The 16,466-nt window shown below is 40.6% G+C and overlaps 2 protein-coding genes and 1 long non-coding RNA gene across 3 annotated transcripts; all 3 read left to right on the top strand.

Annotated features, from left to right (window-relative positions):
• Positions 1–1,836: 1,836 nt before the first annotated feature.
• On the top strand, positions 1,837–6,290 carry LOC117593996 (carcinoembryonic antigen-related cell adhesion molecule 5-like). Its single transcript, XM_034290829.1, has 4 exons — positions 1,837–1,924; positions 2,023–2,058; positions 5,551–5,814; positions 6,001–6,290. The coding sequence occupies exons 1-4, from the start codon at positions 1,894–1,896 to the stop codon at positions 6,288–6,290; spliced, it is 621 nt and encodes a 206-aa protein (XP_034146720.1). The 5' UTR covers positions 1,837–1,893.
• Positions 6,291–8,530: 2,240 nt separating this feature from the next.
• LOC117593928 lies at positions 8,531–9,965 on the top strand. Its single transcript, XR_004575389.1, has 4 exons — positions 8,531–8,557; positions 8,638–8,723; positions 9,706–9,768; positions 9,891–9,965. It is a non-coding gene; the product is annotated as an uncharacterized LOC117593928 (long non-coding RNA).
• Positions 9,966–10,744: 779 nt separating this feature from the next.
• On the top strand, positions 10,745–12,766 carry LOC117593995 (serine/threonine-protein kinase D3). The gene is made up of 4 exons (XM_034290828.1): positions 10,745–10,748; positions 11,055–11,140; positions 12,030–12,086; positions 12,499–12,766. Exons 1-4 carry the CDS (start codon positions 10,745–10,747, stop codon positions 12,661–12,663), a joined length of 312 nt encoding a protein of 103 aa, XP_034146719.1. The 3' UTR covers positions 12,664–12,766.
• The last annotated feature ends 3,700 nt before the right edge of the window (positions 12,767–16,466 follow it).

Below are 16,466 nucleotides of genomic sequence, written 5' to 3'. Positions count from 1 at the left end.
CCACCTTGAAGGTAGAACTCATTGTGTCAGAGTGAACAATGAGATGTCACCCACTCTTAGCTATGATGTGGACGTGCCCCAAGGTTCAACACTGGGGCCCCTCCTGTCCAGTTTGTACATTAATGATTGGCCTTCTCTCTGTACTGGGTCAGAAGTTCAAATGTATGCAGATGATACAGTGATATACAGTTCCGGAAAAAATGTCTACTGCAACTTTTTGTTTCCTTCACAAAAAAGTTGAAAAGGAAAGTTTTGAGTGAGGAACAGAACTGTTCAATTTGCAGTGGCCTTTTAATTTTAATCCTTCCTCACTCCAAACCCTCCTTTTCGACTTTTTTGGAAAGGAAAGAAAAAGGTGCAGTGGTCTCTTAACTTTTTCTGGAGCTATATGTGCATGCAACGAGCAAACAACAAGCAACACAGAACTCACTACTGTGATGATCCAGGTAACAAAGTGACTCTTGTTTGCATCTCAATGTAAAAAAACTGTCTGTATGTTTTTCACAAAGAGGGCAGCTGCTGCTACTGAGCCAGATGTTTATGTGTCAGGGGAGAAGCTCCTGGTCGTTCCCGGTTTTAAGTACCTTGGCATCATACTTGATTTCAACCTCGTTTTTTAAAAGCAGGTGAAAAAGGTAACTCAAATAATGAAATTCAACTTAAATAATTTCAGATTTGTATGAAATTGTTTAACTATAGAGGTTGCAAAATTGTATATTCAATCTATGATACACCTTCACTTAACATACTGCTTGACTAGTTGGGCCAAAGCTTGCATACAACATTAAAATAAATAATCCCTCCAGATTCTCTGGTCTCCATCTCTCTGTCCAGACTGCTGTGTGGTCTACTGGTGGTGTCTCCATCTCTCTGTCCAGACTGCTGTGTGGTCTACTGGTGGTGTCTCCATTTCTACTGGTGTCCATCATACTGATGGTAGAATACTGCAGAGCTGGAGGTGAGACCTTTCTTACAGTGAATCTCTTAGCCACAGATCCAGATTTATTTTCTCCTTTAATTCATGCTCATATCGTTGTTAATGGTTGAATTAAATGTATAATTCATTTATAATGTTAATATACATTTGCCCAGGGTCAACTATTTCTGTTGAATTTATTTTTAGGGCTGTTTCTCTGAAGATATCAAAAAATGTGTTCATAACTTCTAATACAGTTTCTCCTGAAGACATGTTACGATCTGATGACATCTTTGGTCAGACTGAATCATCTTTGTGATCAATACCGTATGAACTATTTAGTTGTTAATTAAACAAAAGTGTATTTCTTATTTTAATAAGTAAGCTTTTTACATTTAATAGTGCTATGATTATTTTTTTCCCTTTCTGGATATTGTCTCTTACAGCATTTGTCTAACTGTATGGTATAAAGTAAGACAAAGAGAACGTGAGGTAACACAAGATTCAGTAAAAAAAAAAAATTCATTTAAAATATGTGGTGTGTGCTCACTATTTACAGAGTGTGAAAAGGGAGGCTTTCTGAACGTGTCTACTTCCTTTCCGGGCAGTGAGGTTAACAGGCTTGGTTCACCACCAGTAGCCAACTTAGTAAAAGACTGAGGGGAGGCTAATTCAAACCTAGTGTAAATCTGTACGTAGGGAACAATACCAGAAACTCTGATCTCATCTCAGGTCTCTATTATTTATTCTACTTATAATGAGCAAGGAACCAGGATCAGACCATTTAGCCAAACAAAAGATATAAACATTGGATCAACTGCAACAGAATGGTTGCTCATAGTCTTTTACATGTCTTGATTTCATGTCAGTTGTGTCTGTGTGATCGTGAAGAGGCGTGATCTAACAAGACTCTCATCATATAGGAAGTAAGTAGGTAAAACTGTTGTTCAGAGAGAGTTACTCGTCACCAAGACAGAATGGTTCATTCCTGGTTCTGTGTTCTACTCTGTGAGTACTGACTTAATATAACTACTCTATCACTACAATACAGTTTACATTACTGTGTTACTACTGTATTATAATGACTTTCTATGTCTTTGTCATAGTACTGAATACCCTCATCTACTGTGGTCACTCTCAAGGTAATGGAAGATATTCATGCACTTGATCAATTTCACTGTGCTTCATCCTTTTTGTCTCTGCCACTACCTTTCCTTTTTCAAGTTCATTTTTACTAAATAGGTGTTTTAGATGTGTATGTGATTAAGAGAAGTCAGTAACACTTTATTTTGAGAGTCCCAAAAGAGTGAATACAGACTATCTGCAACATTTTAGTATTACATGATAGTATTACTGTGACGCCCTCCTCCGGCTTGGACCCACAACCACGCTCCACTGCTCCTGAACGCACCCCTGATTTACTGAATTTCAAGAAAGGTTGGATGGTGAAGATGGATGAACAAGGACAACGGAAGAAGTATTGGTTTGCACTGACAGACCACAGCCTCATGTAACTACAAGGACTCGGTTGCAGAAGAGTCTTCAGATCTGGACGGTGAGATGGACCTGTCTACATGCTACAACATCACCGAATACCAGGATCAACAGAACTATGGCTTCCAGATACACACCCAGGAGGGAGTCCACACGTTGTCAGCCATGACCGCAGGCATTCCAAGGAACTGGATCAAGTCATGAACACCACTGCAACGGATGTGGCGAGCGGCCATGGTTCTTTCTCCCCGCTGGAGGGGTTGGTTCAATCTGACGTGACCCAGGACTCCCCTTCCTCCGAGGCGTAGTTGGTAGAGTAGTTGGAGCCTGGCGACCCTGCCACACTGGCCCCACCCTGCTCCTGGTTCTCTCCATGCTCCTGCAAGCAGTTGTTCATCAACCGATAGTTTGTTTAAAGTGGGTAGTATTACTGGATAGTATTACTGTGACGTTCTGTTTTGGTTTGGCTTTGGTTTTGAATATAGCCCTGTAATGTTTGGTTTTGTTTGTGTCCTTACCCACAACCTGTGTCTGTCCTTGTTGTTTGTACCTGTGTCGTGTTGGTCCTCATTGGCTCCCTATTTAGTTTGCCCTCTTCTGTTAGTCCTTTGTCAGTCATTGTGTTTTTGTGCTTGGTTTATGTCCTTTCCTGCTACAAGTCTGTGGTTTTGCCTGCCTGTTTTCTTGTTTTGAGTCTGTGTTTTTTCTTCGGTTTTCCCGTCTCTTTTCCCCCAAATAAATATTTAATTTGTCCTTTAAGTCTACGCTTGTGTCCTGCTTCTCCGAAATCGTGACAATTACTGTCTTTAGAACATCTAAAGATGAAAATTGGCACTCTCAAAATAATGCGTCACAGAGAAGTCTTTATAGTTACTGTTTTATTCTATTTGGGATACTGAAGGAAATTGTGTTATGATGGTTTTGTTTGTGGAGGTAAACTAAAGCCTGTAGTGACACTGAAGCACAACAGTCCAATATTCAGAGGAGAGACTGTCACTATCAGATGTGTCATAGAAGGAGGAGACTCTGACTGGGTGTATGACTTTATTAAGAATGATCAGTCAGTTGATTCTGACACAAAGCCAGAGTAAACTGTAGTAAGAGTACAGAATCAGTCCTGTCTACACATCTGACAATGGTGAATACAGTTGTAGGAGAAGACACAGAAGTGTCCATTATGATTCTGAGTGGAGTGATGCAGTCAAACTGTTTTGTAAGATCACCTCTACTTTTAAAAACACTTTCTCTTCTCACGTGCCTATGACTGAGCATTTAAACCTAACCACACTGTTTAGCCTAATAGCTTCCTATGTTTTTATCCCATTTTTAATCTCTATAAGTTTTCTTATTATATTTTTTATTATTATGTTGTATTCATTTGTTTTGAGGTTTTCATTTGAGTATTTGTTTTTATGTTATTGTCCTTTCATATATTTTTCTTTGTAAAGCACTTTGAATTGCTTCGATGTATGAATTGTGCTATATAAATTAACTTGCTTGCTTTTTACTCTCAGTTGCTCCATAATGACTTTTAGTTGGACATGTCTTTAAGGGGACAGTGCCTTTGGGATCAGACCGGGGTGGTGGTCCCTCTTTTTAAGAAGGGGGACCGGAGGGTGTGTTCCAACTACAGGGGGATCACACTTCTCAGCCTCCCCGGGAAAGTCTATGCCAGGGTTCTGGAGAGGAGAATACGGCCGATAGTAGAACCTCGGATTCAGGAGGAACAGTGTGGTTTTCGTCCGGGCCGTGGAACACTGGACCAGCTCTATACCCTCTACGGGGTGTTGGAGGGTTCATGGGAGTTTGCCCAACCAATCCACATGTGTTTTGTGGATTTGGAGAAGGCATTCGACTGTGTCCCTCGCGGCATCCTGTGGAGAGTGCTTCGGGAATATGGGGTCCTGGGTCCTTTGCTAAGGGCTGTCAGGTCCCTGTACGACCGAAGCAGGAGCTTGGTCCGCATTGCCGGCAGTAAGTCAGACTTGTTCCCAGTGCATGTTGGACTCCGGCAGGGCTGCCCTTTGTCACCGGTTCTGTTCATAATTTTTATGGACAGAATTTCTAGACGCAGCCAGGGGCCGGAGGGTGTCAGGTTTGGGGACCACACGATTTCGTCTCTGCTCTTTGCGGATGATGTTGTCGTGTTGGCCTCTTCAAACCAGGACCTTCAGCATGCGCTGGGACGGTTTGCAGCCGAGTGTGAAGCGGTGGGGATGAGAATCAGTACCTCCAAATCTGAGGCCATGGTCCTCAGTCGGAAAAGGGTGGCTTGCTCACTTCAGGTTGGTGGAGAGTGCCTGCCTCAAGTGGAGGAGTTTAAGTATCTAGGGGTCTTGTTCACGAGTGAGGGAAGGATGGAACGGGAGATTGACAGACGGATCGGTGCAGCTTCTGCAGTAATGCGGTCGATGTATCGTTCTGTCGTGGTGAAGAAAGAGCTGAGCCGCAAGGCGAAGCTCTCGATTTACCGGTCAATCTACGTTCCTACTCTCACCTATGGTCATGAGCTTTGGGTCATGACCGAAAGGACAAGATCCCGGATACAGGCGGCCGAAATGAGCTTTCTCCGCAGGGTGGCTGGGCGTTCCCTTAGAGATAGGGTGAGAAGCTCGGTCACCCGGGAGGAGCTCGGAGTAGAGCCGCTGCTCCTCCACATCGAGAGGGGTCAGCTGAGGTGGCTTGGGCATCTGTTTCGGATGCCTCCGGAACGCCTTCCAGGGAAGGTGTTCCGGTCCCGTCCCACCGGGAGGAGACCCCGGGGAAGACCTAGGACACGCTGGAGGGACTATGTCTCCCGGCTGGCCTGGGAACGCCTCGGTGTCCCCCCGGAAGAGCTGGAGGAAGTGTCTGGGGAGAGGGAAGTCTGGGCATCCCTGCTTAGACTGCTGCCCCCGCGACCCGGCCCCGGATGAAGCGGAAGAAGATGATGATGATGATGATGATGATGATGTCTTTAAGGATTTTGTTCAGTCATTTCTAAGAAAACATTTGTAACATAATTCTTGTTATTATTAATATGTGGAGCCCCATTGAAAACAGAATGATGTATATTATTACTGGATGTTTGTCTCTGAAGTGTTGAGAAAGATATTTAAAGGAACTGATGTAGTTATATTCATGTATTATTGTTTCCACAGATCTGCCCAGGGCCTCAGTGAAGATAGTCTCGCCTCAGGAGCCACTGTACACAGGAGACAGAGTCACTCTACAGTGTTACATACCAGAATACACAGACTGGACTTATGTCTGGTACAAAGATAATGAACTCCTTCCCATTGAGACCAGTAAAACCACCACCATCTCTCTCCCTAACAATGCTGGTCAGTACCAGTGTCAGGGGAAGAGGACAGATCAGCCCCAGTCATCATATATGAGTCCTAATCACCCCATCAGTGTTACTGGTAAGATCCCTTAGAAACCAACTTATATTCTATATCCACATAATCCTATGACTCTCAATGTGTCTATTTATTCTGTCAGTATGTTTGTTTTGCATCAGTTACATTATTATACAAAGGTAAGATCATACTTAAGAAAGATTGTTGATGTGACTGTATTTCCTTTCATTTATGTCAATCTTTCTACAGCTCTTCCAACAGCCTCAGTGAGTGTCTCTCCTCAAGGTCTCCTCTACTCTGGAGAGACTGTTACTCTGCAGTGTGACATATCAGACTACACAGACTGGACATACTGGTGGTACAGAAATGAACTACAGAGTCCTTGTTCAGCTTCTAAAACCATCACCAGTCTGTCTGACCAGGCGAGTCAGTACCAGTGTCAGGGGAGAAGAACAGATCGTCCCCAGTCGTCACAACGCAGTGATTACCTCAACATCAGTATCACTGGTGAGTTCACTATTAGTATTTCTAGGTTGTGAAACTCACCTGTACTGTAGAGTCTTCTGGATGGAGGTTTTACTGGTACAGACTGTTGAAGTCTAACACTTCCCCGAGTTGGTTTGTTGGAAAGGAGAATAAAACACCAGGAATCAGGTCAATTACCGTATCATATGTCCATTTATTACAGAAGCTTCTGGAGACACGTTTCGCCGCACAATGTCTAAGGATCAATATAACATATATAACAATATATACTTCTACTACACCCAAAAGATAGAGTCGTTAAATCCACTAAGCAAGTGTGCTATTGGTCCAGTTCCAGTTCTATTCCTTATAAGGATAAATGCAAGTATCCCCTTGCCCCCCTTCTGGTTTCTGTCTTGTCTGTCCGACTATGTGTGTGTGTCTCTGACCTGTGACCTGTTTCTCACAAAACAGACATGCTAAATCTTTCTCTCCCCGGCAACCGCTTGAACAGGGTTTCCTATTCTCCTACTTGCTCCTTCAGTTTCAGCTCAGTTACAAACACTTAATATTTCGTTTCATTTCCTACAACAGTTTATAACAATTCACTAACTTATACAATCAATACATCTACAGTGATTACAACAGCTTTCAACAATTCACTAGCTTATACAATCAATACATCTACAAGACACAGACAAGACTCTGAACCTGTAGCAACAACCTCTGGATCCTCCTACACACTCAGCCAGGTCAGTGTCTCTGATGGAGGACAGTACAGGTGTAGAGCTGGGAGAGGAGACCCTGTCTACTACACCCAGTACAGTGAACCAGTCCACATACAGGTTACTGGTGAGTCCAAGCATGTTGTATTGTTATTGGTTGCTGTCTAACGTGAACAGAACATAATGTAGGTCATAATATTTAGTCAACTTAATCACCTTAATTGTAGCTCATAGTGCTGTAGTAGGACGAATCATACTCAGGTAATAACATGAATCTGAAGGAAATCCTAACATGAGGGGTGTCTAAATTATGTAGTGTTTCGTGGGAAATTCAAATATCGGTTTATTTTACTGGTAGGATTGTTCTAATCTACATAATTTTTGTATTTCTAAATTGCTAATATAACCCTTTCAATCCACTTAAGATATTAACAGATATAATGGATATCATTCATATTTATGGAGCCAAATCTAATATACATATTTATGAACTAGTGAACTGCATGAATATCAATGGATACAATTACAAGGAACAATCTCCTGACTTCCTGAACTTTGCCAGGTTTCTCAAGACCTTCTTTGATTCATTCTTGACCTCCATCCCTCTTCTCCTGAGCCCTGAGCCCTCCATTCCTCTTCTCCTGAGCCCTGATCCCTCCATCCCTCTTCTCCTGAGCCCTGATCCCTACATCCCTCTTCTCCTGAGCCCTGATCCCTCCATCCCTCTTCTCCTGAACCCTGATCCCTACATCCCTCTTCTCCTGAGCCCTGATCCCTCCATCCCTCTTCTCCTGAGCCCTGATCCCTCCATCCCTGTTCTCCTGATTTTGACGAACCCTCAAAACTTTGCATGTGGCAAGGCCTCCTCCATGGGGGTGTTGATGGAGTTTTTCACCTCCAGGTGTGTCAGCTCCAGCTTCCTCATCACTCCAGCATTCATACCATACCATTTGTTGAGTCTCTTCCAATAGTCTCCTCCAACTCAGTCCCTCCCTTCCCTTTTAGAAGAAAACGGCGGTCTGGGCTCTTCTTCACAAAATATGTTGTTATTGCTGTTGCTATTTCCTGACTCAATTGGGGCATAACAATTTGGACAAAATGACCAGACACAACATTGTGTGACATATGTGAAATATCAACACATTTCCTGCATACCCATTTCCCATGAGAAAATTCAACTATCTTTAAGTCAGTGGTTTCAGTGATTCATTAAATAGGGATAGTCTCTGCAGTCCTGCAGGTTTTCTAAACACAAATGTATATTCTGTATCCAAAGCATAATGAAATATGTCCCATCCTTTATTTATTTTATTTACAGTGACTTTATTCTGCATCTCATGGTTTTGTGCTGTTCTCTCTCCTGTCATAGTTCCTGTATCCTCTACATCAGTTCTATTAGGAGTGGTTGTGGGTCCAGTTGTTGCTGTTGTTTTACTGACCATCTTTCTGGTCCTGCTGTGTCGAGGTAAATAAAGACTTTGTGAGACTTTTACCATTCACTAAGTTTTCAGGTGAAGATAAGATTTGCAACTCTTAGTTATAGTACAAAACAAAAACAACCTGCTTTAATAGTGTCTATTTCTCTGTATAGGTTCCTGTGTTAACAGAATATTCCGGTGAGTACACCTGTCTCTGACCAATGTTACATACAGTACCATATTGTCTGTGTTCTTCATTAATGTCTCTCTCCCTGTAGGCCCATCCATCCCCAGAGCACCAACCAGGACCCCCAACAGGACCAAGGATCTAACCAGGTTCAGTCTCCTGATGCTGGCTATACAGGTCAGTAGTATGGTCAGTCTCCTGATGCTGGGTATACAGGTCTGTAGTATGGTCAGTCTCCTGATGCTGGGTATACAGGTCAGTAATATGGTCAGTCTCCTGATGCTGGGTATACAGGTCAGTAGTATGGTCAGTCTCCTGATGCTGGGTATACAGGTCAGTAGTATGGTCAGTCTCCTGATGCTGGGTATAAAGGTCAGTAGTATGGACAGTCTCCTGATGCTGGGTATACAGGTCACTAGTATGGTCAGTCTCCTGATGCTGGGTATACAGGTCAGTAGTATGGACAGTCTCCTGATGCTGGGTATACAGGTCAGTAGTATGGTCAGTCTCCTGATGCTGGGTATACAGGTCACTAGTAAGGTCAGTCTCCTGATGCTGGGTATACAGGTCAGTAGTATGGCCTGTAATGTGTGTAGTTGTCTGTTAAAAATGTGTATAATCAGTAAACTATGTGGATATTCCCTTTCCTAACACTTATAGTTGCTCTAGATTTACATTTAATATGACAGATATAAATTTAATGTGGGAAATTAACGATTAACAAAATCATTTTTTTCACTGCCAATTTTGACCTGGACCTTGAATATATTTATATAGAATCTATATGTAGTATATAAGTAAAATCTCAGTTATCCATGAAATTCCACATTTAAAAGCCATTGGTTTTTATGACATGGGGCTCAAATCGTCATATACATGACATACTGTAACACAGTTATTTGGGAACCTCATCAGCGCCAGATTAACAACCAGTCGCCAGAATTGCAGACTACATCCTTAATTAAATGAGTGTTACTGTTTCATGTATCAGATTCTGCTGGTGTTTCTGCTGCTGATGGGTCAGGTGATGTGAAGTATGTCAAGATTCAACTAAAGAAGTTGGACAAGAAAAGAGACTCAAAAGTACCATAATTGAATAGAGTTTTTCATCACTCAGTTAAATCTGAATAACAAAAACAAATTATTCAATCCACTTTAGAAAAGCCAACTGATCCAAATGAAGATAGCGACTACTGTGAGATGAAGACAGTAAAAATTACTGGTAAGATATATTCTACAAGTTGACCATCAGTCACATTTTAATTTGTGTTTCTGTAGATTTGAACAAAGAAGAGGCAATATGCTAATTCACTTGATTATTTTATTGTACATTTCCATTGTCAGCATCTTCTGGGCCGGTTGATGTAACCTATGCTGATATTGACCTAAAAACGATGGTCAAAACCCAGAAGATGAAAAGTAAGACTGGACATCCATCTTCATCTTTCCCCATTCATAACCTCATACTTCTTCATCCCATATTGAATATTTGAATAATATCCTGTATAAAACTAATACATTCTTCTTCTGATTAATTCCCATCTACTACAGAATCAACAATCCCCTACCTAGAGTCAGAATCAGTCTATTCTCCAGTAAAGACACAGTAAGACTAGATCACATCTATTAAAGGGTATGGAACTAATGGTCTGATATTAGAGTATATCTAAGTATGTTCTAACAAACTATATGGGCTGACATGTTGCAGGTCCTTGAGGGAGATGAACACAATCAGTTGAGGAACAGGAACAACCAGGGAACATGGATGTGGGTTTTGTACCCACATTCTCTCTGTAGCCAAAGAAATGTGAATACATCACACAACACATTCACATAATGGACCATAAATACAATAATGCCTTATACATGAAGGATTTGTATCATACTATGCATGTTTTTCATCTGTTTCTTTAACCCTTTGATGCACAACATGGGTAAAAATGAGTTTTTATTTTCTATATCTTTGCAATAAATTAATTTCTTCATTCAGCATTCCAGGTATTCCTCAATTAAAAATGTTTTTGTGTCACTACCCTTCTAAAGCACAACATGAGTAAAAAATGACCCATATTCATTCCCTGTTATTTTATGCACAATTTAGTGTTTCTTTGCTATATCTTTGAAAAAAATCTATTCTAGTATTCCAGGTATTCATTAAATGTCTTCTACATACATGATTTCTACATACCGTTTACCCCATGGGTAAGAAATTACTGACAAACATTAGCAACATCGTTGCCAGTTGGAGTGTGTTTCCTAATTAATTGGGCTTTTTTAATGGGCTTGGGCGAGTCGATTTGTTTTCTGGAGACAGCGGCAGAATACAGTTTATGGTCAATGAAATCTGGCAACCTTCCATACAGGACCGCACGGGTCCAGATTACGCAGGGATGAGTAATGTCGGAAAAACGAGTGGGTACTAGTTTTCTTTCGAACCCAAGCATGTCAAAATATTCCATTTAAACGTATTAACCTCAAACAACATCTAAAACGCTTTTTTATTTTCAGGTGATTTATATATAAATCCTACTATAGTAGTAAAGAGAGATCGCGAGACAAACGAAGATGACAGGTGGAAAGACCATCAGATTAGGGTATGTACTATCACCAAAAACCTTAGGTTATATATGCAATATACAGAGTAAAAAAATCACAACATATTTACGTTATTAACAATATAAATGTATGAACGTGAAGACGCTGGATCAGCGACAGCAGCAGAGCCTAGTACAGCTGAAGGAAGTCGAGGGAGAAAAATAACCTGACAACGCTGTTTCGTTTTTTAAGTCTATATTAACAAGAACATACCATAACAAAAATAGACAACAATAATATTGACAGTGATTAATTATGAAGCTGATGGGTGATTTCATATTTATTTTTAAATGACATGTTAATAGTTCTAGGTTATGTTAAGAATAAATATATTGCTTCCATATTGTTGTTGATATTAGGGAGGACATTGTAGCCTGCATTAGCTGCACAAGTGGACATGGACAACAGGGCAGATTTAACACCATCATAGTTTTCTTTATCAAGTGTTTAGCCACATTATATAAAGTATTTCATAGAGGTGTGTCCGGTAGAGTGACCACCTTTGTCTAATAGTGACTGAACTAGTGAACATGACAGGCTAAGATGTAGCACACCATAGTCTAAATTTATCAAATAAAACACAATTCCCCAACATCAAAATGGTGGCTAGTGAAAATTTTAACTTTGGAAAACCACTAGCCACACTGGCTGATGAGCAAAAAAGTTAATGTCAAGTGCTGATTATACAGTATTCCAAATGTTTAGATTTTAATTGCCTGTCATTTGTTTTTCAAATAATATTTGTTTTCCACCACCAGATGGCATGTGCAGGTAGACAGTGAAAACAAAGTGACAATCTGTGAGTTGTGATGGCAATTCCTTATCCCTTCCTACTGCCTGTTGTGTGTTTTCCTCTGTCCTGTCCTAAAACACATTGATCTGCTCCAGGTTGCAGTGAGACGTAGGTTCAGTGTGGGAAAGGCCCTGGGACATCCCTGGCTACAGGTGAGACTCCTCCACTCCTCTACGGAAACAAGAAGCTGTTTTGCTATACTGGTCCCAGGATCCAAAAGGGGTGTATTCTCTCAATAGTCGGTATGGGGAAAACGTATCTAGTTTGTAACCAAGTACTAATGAACAGTCACTGACAGGCTCTCCTATCCACAACCTCTGCTTTCAAGCTGAAAGCAAATTAACAAACGGCAATGGTTCTCAAAAGTATTCTACCCACTCCTGATGAATTTATATCAATTTATATATTTTATTTTTTTTCTTTGACATTCTGGATTTATTTTGTGTGGGTCAGTGGCAAAAATTCAAAACAATATTTAGATTTCATGTTGTAACAAAATACAATGTGAAGAAGTACAAATATGTGAATACCTTTTAGAGCCACTGTATATCTTCACCTCCCCAGGACTTCCAGTTGTGGTGTGACTTGAGAGAGTTTGAGAAAAAGATGGGCTGCTGGTATCTGACCCACGAAGGAGACGATGAGCGCTGGAGACACCATGCCCAGGAGAGGGGCCTGGTCTTCCCCTCTCACCTCACATGGACCCCTTGGCAGGACGACAGCCTGTGACCCTTGGCTGGATGTTCAAGGCTTTGACAAGTTGGCTGTTGGACATCTGGTGTGCCAGACCCATCGTCATATATAATTTTTTTTTTTTTTAAACTTCTGAAAAACTGCCAAAATCACAAAATTCACATTACAAATGGTTTGTAGTATGGGGTAATTATTGTAATTATTCTCATCTAAAGGATTATTTTTCTTTTTGTATCTTCTTTTTACACACATTCATGTAAACACATGTCAAGAGAACAGCACCAGAAAGCCCCCTTCTGGCTCCTCCTCCCAGCCAGACAAGACCCTCCCCCTGCCCCCTCCGACTGCCTACTAAATACTTAATAATAATAATAATTGAGGGACTTTGGAAACGTGATCCTTCAATGCCTTTATCAAAACGAATACAAATTATAAAGGTGATAAAAATTATGTCACCAGAATAATTGCTGTACCTTTATTTTGAAAAGTGTGTCACGACCAGTGATGATTACGGATGGACATTCCAAGTCTTTTGATGATTACGGATGGACATTCCAAGTCTTGATGATTACGGATGGACATTCCAAGTCTTTTGATGATTACGGATGGACATTCCAAGTCTTTTGATGATTACGGATGGGCATTCCAAGTCTTTTGATGATTACGGATGGACATTCCAAGTCTTTTGATGATTACGGATGGACATTCCAAGTCTTTTGATGATTACGGATGGACATTCCAAGTCTTTTGATGATTACGGATGGACATTCCAAGTCTTTTGATGATTACGGATGGGCATTCCAAGTCTTTTGATGATTACGGATGGACATTCCAAGTCTTTTGATGATTATGGATGGGCATTCCTTGTCTTTTGATGATTATGGATGGACATTCCAAGTCTTTTGTGAGCCATCTCATGTGGCCCAGTTCACCTAAAAGAACGTCACTTCATTCAAAATATAAAAATACCCCCCAAAAAATAAGTTCTCTCAATGCAAAGCCAAAAAAGTTGGATAGAATGACATTAAGAACGTGAAATATACAGCTCTGGAAAAAACGAAAAGACCACTTTCTTTTAAACTTTTTTAGAAAGGAAAGAAAAAGGTGCAGTGGTCTAATTTTTTTCTGGAGCTGTGTGTTGAAATAGGTAACCCCTCACTTGTCCTCATTTTGTTTTTATTGCCTGCTGTTTTTTTCTGCTATTACCAGAAATGAGTGTGTGGAACACAGTGCATTCCCCCTACTGTTTATTTTCATGCAGTTTTTTTATATTATTTATTTTATTTAGCAACACATCGAGATCAGGGTCTCATTCACAAGTGCCCTGGGAATACAATCAAACAAATGGGACATATACTGTACATATACACCAATCTGCCATAAGATTATGACCAGCTGTCTAATATTGTTTAGGACCCCATTTTGCTGCCAAAACAGTCCTGACCCGTCGAGGCATGGACTCCACTAGACCTCTGAAGGTGTGCTGTGATATCTGGTACCAAGACATTAGCAGCAGATCCTGTAAGTCCTGTGAGTTGTGAGGTGGCGCCTCCATGGAACACAGCGCATGCCCCCTACTATTTATTATTCATGCAGATTTTTTAAATAATATTTATTTTATTTAGCAACACATTGACACCTGGGTCTCATTCACAAGTGTACCCTGGGAACACAACCAAACAAATGGCACATAAACATATAAATACATATAAAACATGCAAAAATACATAGACATTCACAGTTAGTTAAAACAAACACATTCATCAAAAGAAAGTACTGATTGGATGCCTTTCCAGACATTAGGCACCAACCGTGAAAAAGCAGATCTACCAAGCTCAGCGTTTATCAGTGGAGTCAGTAATGTTAACCAACCCTGTGATCTGGTGTTATAATCCCAGACTCTAAGCTTCAACAGGGATGACAAGTTGGAAGTCTATGGAGAAAGGCTTTATAAACTAACAGAGTAGTGCAGTAGTATACAGGTCTTTAATGAGGTCCAGACACATTTCTGGTAAAGGATGCATTGTTAAGTATTAAAACTGTCAGGTGTAATAAAACAAAGGCCACTACAGTATGAAAGGGTCAATGGATCTCAGAATTAGGCTACTTTAACAAACACTATTCAATATCAGGTCAGAAAGATCAGAAAGATAGTAAGGAATGTGCCACCACTGCTCCAGAAGAATGCATGAGATTAATATGATTACTTCTAATCAAATATCAAACAAACTGAGCAGTAACAATCCCATAGTCACTTATTCCTCCCATCAAATTAGTTATTTCTTAGCTAAACCATTTAAAATGGTAAGATGTATTCTACTCAACCATAATCATGTTAGATTTTGTTTCCAAAAACCCAAATTAGACAAACACTGTGAACGGACACTAAGGGATGCTGATATTAACAGATGACAATTTTCTGTTATAACTATGGAAACAGGAAAACTTGTTTCCTTATGTAACTCTTCAAATACCAATTTAATTCACTTTGAACTCTAAGTTCAACTCTTTTTCATCATAGATAATAATTTCATACAGTCCCCCACAGCTTTCACGACAGAGTCAACAGATAATGACTTCAAGCGTGAAAGCAGAACCATTACAGGACGGACATGAAAAGAAAATCGATAGTTGGGATGAATCTAACATTCAGTAAAAAGTCTAATATTCAGTAAAACATTCAGTAAAAAAGTGGCAAACTGAAGACTAAATCGAAAATGACAAAAACTCAACATCCATAAACCAAATCAAAATAATAAATATGCCACACGTTCGCTCGTGCAAAGGAATTATAGTGTAAAGGATTGTAAAACAACCATGGTTCATTGATTATAATCAATGGATTCAGTAATGGATTATGTCTGGGTTCTTTATTAAGTATTCAACAGATGGCGGTAAAGGGCAAGTTTTAATGACCAATGATGATAATGAATAATAATCAGGTCAGTGGTCGTCTCCGGTGTGACAGGTCTCTGTCAGGGATGGGGAGGCCTGCCAGGGTCAACACCCCTACTCTGTTGTCATGGACACTGATTTTAACATCCCTCACAAATGTAAGCCCTCCATTGGAATACACTGCTATGGGGCACTGAGACTTTTTACATCAAAACAAGAGGGAAGAGTGCCCCCTGGTGGTCACCCCAAAACCACATTCAGCAGCATCTGGTCTCCTGTCCAGTGGCCAACAGTGACTGACCCTGGTTAGTTTCAGAGGGTGCTATGAAACAGGAATACCGATTTCCCCCGACATTATATTCTGTTCTGCTAGAGGAGAGGTTTAAGTGATCAAGGTAAAAGTGCTTTAAGCAGCATCTGATGAAGTGATGAAACTCAAGCAGGACTCTGAAACGCTTACTGGAAATAGCCATGCTAGACAAAGCTAACACAGCAAGCTTCTAAACTGGCACTGAGGGGACACCCATGAATCAGAGATTCCAGAAGTGTAAAGGATCACCGGACAGTGCAATTCTAGTTGATTCAGAGTTTTGACAAGTCTTCTTTGCATCTTTAAGTGTGTGACGTCCCTTTCTTTATTTGTAGAGTTAATCTGTACTCCCCTTTGAGTATCTCTCTACAGAGGCTCTGAACTGTGACGTTAAAGAGTAATCTACAGGCTGGAGGTTCTCCTGGTACAAGACTGTTCCCTACAGAGCTGGGTTATGTAATATATGTGAGAAGAGAGGGGTTGTCTCAGGATGGGCAGTGGAACCATTGAGGTTAGCTGGTTATGTTCACTATTAGTAACCAACTTAGTGAATGTTTTAGGGGATTAGTCTAGTAGGAGTGAGATTGATATTGATGGGATGTTATATCCATCTTTTACAACTTTCATATAGCAA

This window comes from Esox lucius, chromosome 24 (assembly GCF_011004845.1).
Source record: "Esox lucius isolate fEsoLuc1 chromosome 24, fEsoLuc1.pri, whole genome shotgun sequence".
Taxonomy (NCBI): Eukaryota; Metazoa; Chordata; class Actinopteri; order Esociformes; family Esocidae; genus Esox; species Esox lucius.
Note: the sequence above shows the minus strand (reverse complement) of the source record. Positions and strands in the feature narration are given on the sequence as shown.

Coding starts and splice junctions, on each gene's coding strand:
- LOC117593995 (XM_034290828.1), top strand. Junction 11,141..12,029: donor GGAAAGACCATCAGATTAGG/GTATGTACTATC, acceptor GATCTGCTCCAG/GTTGCAGTGAGACGTAGGTT. Junction 12,087..12,498: donor TGGGACATCCCTGGCTACAG/GTGAGACTCCTC, acceptor TCACCTCCCCAG/GACTTCCAGTTGTGGTGTGA.
- LOC117593996 (XM_034290829.1), top strand. CDS start 1,894: ATGGTTCATTCCTGGTTCTGTGTTCTACTCT. Junction 1,925..2,022: donor CTGGTTCTGTGTTCTACTCT/GTGAGTACTGAC, acceptor TCTTTGTCATAG/TACTGAATACCCTCATCTAC. Junction 5,815..6,000: donor TCACCCCATCAGTGTTACTG/GTAAGATCCCTT, acceptor ATCTTTCTACAG/CTCTTCCAACAGCCTCAGTG.